Source organism: Malus domestica, chromosome 11 (genome assembly GCF_042453785.1).
Source record: "Malus domestica chromosome 11, GDT2T_hap1".
NCBI lineage: Eukaryota > Viridiplantae > Streptophyta > Magnoliopsida > Rosales > Rosaceae > Malus > Malus domestica.
In genome coordinates this window covers 30,197,732-30,206,637 of record NC_091671.1, presented here as the reverse complement: position 1 = coordinate 30,206,637, position 8,906 = coordinate 30,197,732, and the positions used below count along the sequence as shown (strand labels likewise).

Sequence of the window (8,906 nt, the reverse complement as noted above, 5' to 3'; positions counted from 1 at the left end):
ACCGGACTTAGCACTTCTGGCGTCGGTCGCGGTTTTGTGGAAGACTCGATTTGAGTCATGCTGACCATGGGGGTGAACGGAGATTTAAAAAATCTCGATATTCATTGTCAAAACCCTAGAAATTCGATTGTAATTTCAAAAAAATTGAATTTTCAGACAAAACATTCGTCGGGGACGACTGCAAGTCGTCGGGGGTAACTGGGCATGGCTGCAGGCCATGTTGGTTGACGATTTCAAGGGTGGCGACGCCTGCTGGGCGTCGGGTCTGGGTGTTGGGCCTGGAGCCGTGACTCCAGGATTGGTTCTCGGCTCGGGAAAAGCACGGGTTCGAAGAACCCTAATTCCCCAATCGCAAAAAAAAAAATTTAATGCAATTATATTATATGCATGTATAATTCTAATGAATCACATATTTACGTTGATGCATATGCAAATAATAGTTTCAATACATGTACATATGTAAGATTCAGTTCATGACAAATATCAAATTCACATAATTGTAGCAATTTTGGTGATGAAGCATACACAATTTATGTAGAATCTAATATACGTTAAACGTAAAGTTGGGTTATGCATCATGGTGAATGTTCATGCTATCATGGCTTGCAAAATATCGAGTTAAAAACCGTTGTTTGGAAAGAACCTGATTGCGTGATGATATGGATGAACTGGTTTGATGCAGAAAAAAATCTCCAACGTCAGATTCCTAAGCGCAGCGGTAGGAGCGTAATAACGTGTTGTAGTATATTTTTATCTGACAGAGAGACTAGGGCCGGCGGCAGAGAGAGAGATGAGAGAGATGTGTGTTTGTAGAATTGTAGGCAGTGGCGGATCCACAGTGGGGTCATTGGGGTCGCGCGACCCCTTGGAAGCCATGGAAGCAACCTTCGAGACCCCTTGGAGATGGTGGGGCGACCCCTGGTGCGACCCCGTTGCCGTTGGAGTCGTCGGTTTTCTGGGCAGGAGGACGAACGAAGAAGACGAAGGCGCTGTGCGCCAGTTTTGATTTTGAAAAAACCTGGGCAAAACGACGTCGTTTTGGCCCATGAAATTTTTTTAAATGACCTGGCCAAAACGACGTCGTTTTGGGCCAGGCCGAAAAAAAAAAAAAAAAAAAAAAATTTCCCACCGTGTCCCTCCCCATCCCAGCCCTTCCTACCCGATCCCTATACAATTAAAAGCCCCAAATTTTCATCCTTCAACCCTAACTCAATCCCCCCAAATCCTCAACTCCTCTCCTCCATAGCTGCTGCCGCCCCCAACGTGAACTCCATCTCCTCCCTCCTCTGCTGGCGGCTCCAACTCCATCTCCTCCCTCCTCTGCTGGCGGCTCCAACTCCATCTCCTCCCTTGGTTTTTATATTGTGATGTGAGTATTTATTTTGAATATTTTGTATATGTAGAATATATTTAATTAATTGAAATTCAATTCATATTTATCTTGTGAGTTTTTATTGTGAGTTTTTATTGATGGTTTGTTTATATTGATGATTTGTTTATATTGTGAGTTTTTATTGGTTTGTTTTTATTGATGGTTTGTTTATATTGTGATTTTTTATTTTCATTATTTTGTATATGTAGAATGCAAGATGAGATATTTAATTTAATTGAAAATCCAATTCATATTTATTTTGATTATGTTTATGGTTTGTTTATATTGTGAGTATTTATTTTGAATATTTTGTATATGTAGAATATATTTAATTTAATTGAAATTCAATTCATATTTATTTTGATTATATTGATGGTTTGTTTATATTGTGAGTTTTTATTTTCATTATTTTGTATATGTAGAAATTAGAATGCAAGATGAGATATTTAATTTAATTGAAAATCCAATTCATATTTATTTTGATTATGTTTATGGTTTGTTTATATTGTGAGTATTTATTTTGAATATTTTGTATATGTAGCAAGCATTATTATGGAACGGTTTTTTAAGAGAAAGTCATCATCGGGTTCGGGTAGTTCGAATAATGTTGATAGTTCAAATACTGTTGGTAGTTCAAGAACTCCAAGTTCAAGACAAAGTCAGTTAGATGATGTTTTGGGTAATCTTCAAGCGGATCCTGGATTAAGAACTCGAATAATAGATTATGACGCTAATATGAGAGATGAGGTCCGAAGATTATATCTACAAAAAGGACTTTGTCAACCTAGAGGTCATAATTTCCCAATAACTAATATGTCGGGAATTAATCGACGCTTCATTCCCCAATGGTTTGATGAGTTTGATTGGTTGGAGTATAGTGTATCTAAAGATGCGGCATTTTGTCTCTATTGCTATCTCTTTAAAACCAATTTTGAACAAGTGGGTAGTGAAGCTTTCACTGGAGATGGATTTAAGAATTGGAAGAAAGGGAGAGAAAGATTTAAGATGCATGTTGGACCGGTTGGGAGTGTTCATAATAAGGCTAGAGAAGCTGCTACAAATTTGATGAATCAAGCTACACATATTGAAACGGCAGTGAGCAAACACTCTGACCAAACTCGTAAGGCTTATCGCACATGCTTGATTGCTTCAATCAAGTGCACTAAGTTTTTATTGCGACAAGGTCTTCCTTTTCGTGGCCATGATGAAAGTGCCACTTCAAGCAATAGGGGAAATTACTTGGAGTTATTGCAATTCCTTGCAGATAATAATGATAAAGTTAGAGAAGTTGTGATGGAAAATGCTCCGGGGAATCTCAAATTACTAGCTCCTTCCATTCAAAAAGAAATTGTGAATTCATGTGCCCTTGAAACACTTGATGCTATCATGGATGGTCTAAAAGATAAATTCTTTTCAATATTGGTGGATGAAGCACGTGATGTGTCTGTGAAAGAGCAAATGGCTATGGTGTTGCGTTATGTGGATGACAACGGGCATGTAATTGAAAGATTTGTGGGTATCCAACATGTTACCGACACTACTTCAAGTTCACTAAAGGATGCTATTGACACATTGTTTTCTCGCTACGGTTTGAGCATTTCCAAGCTATGAGGACAAGGTTATGATGGTGCTAGCAATATGAGAGGTGAGTTGAATGACCTTAAAACAAAGATATTGAGAGAACAACCTTGTGCATATTATGTTCATTGCTTTGCTCATCAACTTCAACTAGCTCTTGTTGCCGTAGCAAAGAATAATATAGACATTGCCTCTTTTTTTGCAACGGCTAATAATGTGGTTAATCATGTTGGAGCATCTTGTAAGCGGCGTGATTCACTTAGAGGGCAACTTCAAGAAGAGCTTGTGATAGCTTTTGAAAATGATTGTCTTATAACGGGGCGAGGCTTAAATCAAGAAACAAGTCTCAAACGTGCCGGTGACACACGATGGAACTCACACTATGGTACCTTGATTAGCATCATTTCTATGTTTTCATCCGTGGTTCATGTGCTTCAAATGGTTATTGATGATAATCCCAATGAAAGTGCGGGTGAAGCAAATACGTTAATGAGAGTGATACTTACTTTTGAGTTTGTGTTTCACCTTTTCTTGATGAAAGTCATATTGGGACTCACAAATGATTTGTCACAAGCATTGCAAAGGAAAGATCAAGAAATTGTGAATGCAATGGCTTTAGTGAAATCATGCAAGGAAAAGCTATATTGGATGAGGAATAATGGGTTCGATGCATTGGTTGATGAAGTATCTTCTTTTTGTGAAAAACATCATATTGATGTTCCTAACATGGAAGAGGCATTTATACTTCCAGGGAGGTCAAGGCGTTATGCTCCAATAAAGACAAATCGTCATCATTATCGTGTGGAGCTCTTTATTTATGTCATTGATGAGCAAATTACGGAGTTAGAGGATCGCTTTAATGAGGTAAATACCGAGTTGCTTATTTGTATGGCATGTTTGAGTCCGAAAGATTCATTTGTAGCTTTTGATAAACCAAAGTTACTTCGTCTTGCTCAATTTTATCCTCAAGACTTTTCGGATGAAGATCGTTTGGCACTTGAAGATCAACTTGAGATTTATATTCATTATGTGTGTTCCAGTAGTGATTTCTCTCAATTGGAAGGGATTGGTGATCTTGCAAAAAAAATGGTGGAGACAAGGATGCATCAAGTATTCAATTATGTATATTTGCTCATTACATTGTCTTTAGTTTTACCAGTTGCAACTGCTTCAGTGGAGAGAGCATTTTCTGTCATGAATATTGTTAAGGGTCCACTTAGGAACAAAATGGGAGATCAATGGTTGAGTGATAGCTTGCTTGTTTATATTGAGAGAGATATTTTTGCTTGTATTGAAAATGAAGCTATAATGCTCCGTTTTCAAAATATGAAACCTCGTCGTGGACAATTATAGTTTGTAATATTGTTTCCATTATGAATTATGAATGAAAGTACTATGATTTCATTTTCAATATGTTTTTCCATCCTAAATTTTTATTTGAACTTTTACACTACGACCCCTTGGGGTAAGATTCCTGGATCCGCCACTGATTGTAGGGGAATGTATACGTTGTTATCTCTCTTACATTGTGCCTTTATTTATAGTAGTAAAGGGAGAGAAGATATTCCTTCTCCTCCAAGTAATACAAGTTGTAATAGGAAAGGATAACTAGAATCAAATCTAATCTAGGATTTACACAATCACACTTATTCTAGGAATGTTTACAACAAATTAAATTTTTTAAATAAAATGATATGTCATTAATAAGAAACAAACAAGTTTTGATTTAAAAAATTTGATCTTCTTAGCATTATTCTCTAATAAAAAAATGTTTTTTTTTACTCCAATCAGAATAAAATTGAGAGATATTTTTACAATATTTTTTTTAATTAGAAAACATAGAACCTTCCCATGCCATGGATAAAACCCCAACAGAATTCTCTTCGGATCTTCTTTGTAAGGATTCTGAGAATCTTCCAATTATATTCGTTCGTCGTACATCGTGCGGTCAGAAATTATTATAAATTTTTTTATTTAAAATTGAATATAAATAGTAACTTACAAAAATTAACCGCACAATATATGATGAACAGATATAATTGAAGGATTTCTGTAAAGGATCCCACGAGTATCCTCTCTCGATAAAAACCAGCTGACAGAAGCTCTAGACCAATACCCGTATCCCGTCGTGTTGCTGGTCAACCTCATCATTTTCATCGCGGGAGTCAATGCCAAGTGTAAAAAAACCACTAGGATTTGAATTATAGACACCCTGCAATCAAGAGTTGTAATCACCCAAATTCCTTCAAAGTTGATTTGAAATTTCAAAGGATAAACCAGTACGAGAAGAAAATATTTGCTTAAGAGCTAAGACAAGGAAAGTTTGATCAAAGAATAAATTAAAATGATGCGCACCTCTCCAACTGAACCACTTTCAGAAAGCTCAGATTCGGATGACCTGGTTAGGCAGCGTGAGTTACCACCCTCGCATGGTTGGATTAACCGCGTACCTTCCTCAAATTGCCTGCGAGTTGAAATAAAAACGAAAAATGAGTTGGTAACGATGCATATAGAAATTTGGTTTAGGGGAACTAATGAACTTAATTGATTGGAGAGAGAGAGAGAGAGAGAGAGAGAGAGAGAGAGAGAGAGAGAGAGAGAGAGAGAGAGAGAGGACCTGAGCAGCAAGCTCGTGATTGGCAGTGTCAGTGGGCGTCACTACTCCTCCAACGACGAGATCGACACCAACATTGCTGTCTTTCAGATAGCCTTCCATCGTCTCCGTTTTCATCTTACAACAACATACTTTCCCGTCAGTTAATGCCTTTAAATTTGACAGTATTCTCTCTTCCATATATAGAAAAGAGAGGACGCACTAAGGGCTGGTTTGGTATTGCTGTGCTTTGAAAAAAAACTGCTGTGAGAATAAGCGGCTGTGAAATAAAGCCAGTAGAGTGTTTGGTAAACTTTTTTGTGAAAGTGCTTTTGGAAAAAAAATCAGGATGATAGTGTGTCTTTTCATTAAAGGAGCACTATAACTCTGTGTGCTTTGAAAAAACTGGCTTTTTTTCAAAGCAGCAAATAGCAGCTTCAGCTTTTCCTTTGATTTTCAGCTTATTTTCACAGCAGCTTCCAAAATAAGCCCTTTTTTTTCAGTTTACCAAACACAAAAATGACCCTCAGCTTTTTTTCACAGTGGCTTTTTTTAAAATCACCTCAATCCCAAACGGGGCCTAAAGCTCTTGAAAAGTTCAATCTTAGTACCAAATGTGCGTCATTGAAAGTATTCTTTGGAATATTCAGCATTTAAAGTAGCAATTAAGTTCGATTGAGTTTATTTTCACTCTCCGTGTCTGTAATGGGGCTACGCATCAGGTGACGTATTATGTCACACGTGTGGTGGGCTATCATATATAAGATTGCTTTGAATTGAAATGGTTGTTTAACTCTCTAGTTTTTTATATAAACATTTCAATTCGTATCTAATAATATTTACTCTTTAACAAAAAAAATATATTGTGAAAAATACATTCTGCGGTTGTAGGGATATTTCGTGGTTTTTACCAGGAAATACTAAAGGAATAACAAATATGATTAAAAATAAAGAAAGTTGAATTTAAAATTAACATTTATTCTCCCTTTCTCTTCAGGAACTGGAAAATTTCGACAAAATATGTCGGTTCTCATCAATTACAGTTTGTCTAAACATCTTTCTCAGTCGGTTTAAATCTAGAGGTAGGTCCTCACCGTTAATCACTTAAAAAACATTAGTTTTCAGTTTTGTATTTATAGGATAAATTACAATTTATCTTATAAAATTTAAATGTAATTACAACCTCATATATTGTTTTTAAAATATTTTAATCACATATATCTACTCATATTTTAGTCACAAATTCATACCTTTGTTAATCAAAATAATCAAATAACGGGTTGCAGACAGAGGGAAGAAAAAAAAAGAAAGAGCGAGGAAATAGCGCGGAGAAAAAGAAATCCCACGTGGGTGGATCCCACGACAAAGACAATAACAAAGTACTTCAAATAACGCGTCGCAGATGGGAGGGAAGGTAAAACATAAAAGGCCAAGAAACGCTGACACGCATCGGCGAAAAGACGCTGACGTAAACAATGACTAAAGGAAAGAAAGTACCTGGTATTGAAGACGGGTCCTGATGTGGTGTGAACACATGGGTCTATAAAAACTCAATTGATGCTGGTTCCTCCAATTCCAGAACTTACCTGCTCATCTCATCTCTCTGGTGAAACCCTAGCGCCGTCCTTGGCGTAAACGCTAGAACCTTCTCTCTTCTGAGCTTCTCTGCTGCTTCATAGCCCTAGTCCAGCTCTAATCCTCTGCCAAAATCTCGAACCCAAAGCAGTGGAACTTCGGTCGACAGACCTGGTGACAAGAGAGACAACCAGAGAAGGCGGTTGAGATCTTATACAGCAAGCCAGAGAACAAAACTGAAAAGGTATGAAATTGCTTTCCTTTGGCAATAGTGAAAAGTTATCTGTAAATATAGTCCCTGGAAGAAGATGGATGCTCAATGTAGAGATCTGATCCCTGCTCTCTAGAATGAAGTTGGATTCCACGATAAAATCAATTGACAATAGAAAGAGTAGCACAAGTTCCTGTAAGACTTTGCAAGGTTTCTTTATTTTATTTTTATATTTTCACACGCTCATCGTGAATTTTCAAGCTAAATACGTAGATAAAATAAATTAGGTGATGTGGAGTGCACGGGGTCAAGATGTTCTGATACTATAAAAAAAATTAAAAATTTTATCGTAATACTAATTGACAATACGGAAAATAATTCAACTCAACACTTTCATATCAGTCATGTTGTGGCCTAAACCTAATGTGGTAGGTATTTATTTGGATAATTATTTATATCAATTTCTTTTTGTTATTCATTTTTCAGATCGTGGGGAATTTATGTATATCGAGTTCTATTTATAACCTCTCTTTTTAATTCATTTTCAGATCTTCCAGATTGATTGAGTAGACCTACGAGAATCCCATTTAAGGCAAACATCTCAATTTGTAGGACTACGATGTGAGTAGACAATTGTAGAATCTAACGAATACTCCCAAGTCCCAATAATTAATACTGCTAAACATAAAAGAACTTGATAATCTATTGAACAATGATCTTTATTTCTACAGAGAAGCTATATACGAGCTTTCGTAGAAGGTTACAGGCGACAACTTCAAGGCATGCTTCCCCGCAAAGAAAACTTTCTGCTGCTCCATCGAGTCGTTGCTTAAGTACCATTCTGAAGGGTGTCATCAACGGTGAGCCTGTGATTCTGAACTAATTTTGAAACAACCAAACCGAATAGGTATGCGAAGGGCAAGAGGGACAGTTTCATAGGATTAATTGCATGGCGATGGATGAAATGATACTGCACTGCCGAGCAAATGCATTGAGCAATGCCAAGACTTAATCCAGTAATTTCGGCGAATGAACCAAAAAGTTTGTTATTTGGAGGTGGATAGTAAAAGCACCATAGCATTCCCCTCCTCCTCAGTACAACTCTTTCCTTTTTACCATTGTGAATAAGCTCCCAGATGCAAACAAGTACTGCCACGATTGCCAACAGCATACCAATTAGTGCATAGTGAGGCTTACCTGGGGAGGAAACCTGATCAAAAAAAGCAGACAGACTCTCGATGGCAAAGCTAGTGTATAACACGATCTGCTCTGATGAAGTAGCCTGCATAAGTTATACCAACTTCAATTCAGTTCTTCTTTTTTTTTTTTTTTTTTTTTGCAGAAAATTGACTCATTGGTTCCTTAATTTTAATTCAACTACAGCACCGGTTCTTCAACTAAAAATCTATGATCATTTATCTCTTGACTTATAAAAATACATAACTATGATTTTTTTACCAACTCTATCTGAATTTTGTTATAATGAGTCATGTCAAAAGTTAAGGAACCATTGCTTTAATTGTGTTAAAGTTAAGGGACTATTTCTCTAGTTGGAATGGGAAGGTTCTCCTCCTGTC

The 8,906-nt window shown here is 36.8% G+C and overlaps 1 protein-coding gene and 2 long non-coding RNA genes across 4 annotated transcripts; 2 read left to right on the top strand and 1 right to left on the bottom strand.

The window, feature by feature from the left end:
• The first annotated feature begins 1,924 nt into the window (after positions 1 to 1,924).
• LOC139189522 (uncharacterized) lies at positions 1,925 to 2,983 on the top strand. Its single transcript, XM_070808486.1, has one exon. The coding sequence runs from the start codon at positions 1,925 to 1,927 to the stop codon at positions 2,981 to 2,983; it is 1,059 nt and encodes a 352-aa protein (XP_070664587.1).
• Positions 2,984 to 4,669: 1,686 nt separating this feature from the next.
• Positions 4,670 to 6,257, bottom strand: LOC114819623 (uncharacterized). The gene is made up of 4 exons (XR_003766914.2): positions 6,124 to 6,257; positions 5,568 to 5,765; positions 5,306 to 5,414; positions 4,670 to 5,162 (listed from the first exon to the last, which is right to left on the bottom strand). It is a non-coding gene; the product is annotated as an uncharacterized lncRNA (long non-coding RNA).
• A 782-nt stretch (positions 6,258 to 7,039) lies between these two features.
• On the top strand, positions 7,040 to 8,839 carry LOC103422980 (uncharacterized). Of its 2 annotated transcripts, none has more exons than XR_003766913.2 (3): positions 7,040 to 7,524; positions 7,878 to 7,950; positions 8,061 to 8,839. It is a non-coding gene; the product is annotated as an uncharacterized lncRNA (long non-coding RNA). The 2 variants fall into 2 exon arrangements; XR_011573607.1 differs by having other exon boundaries at positions 7,044 to 7,362.
• The last annotated feature ends 67 nt before the right edge of the window (positions 8,840 to 8,906 follow it).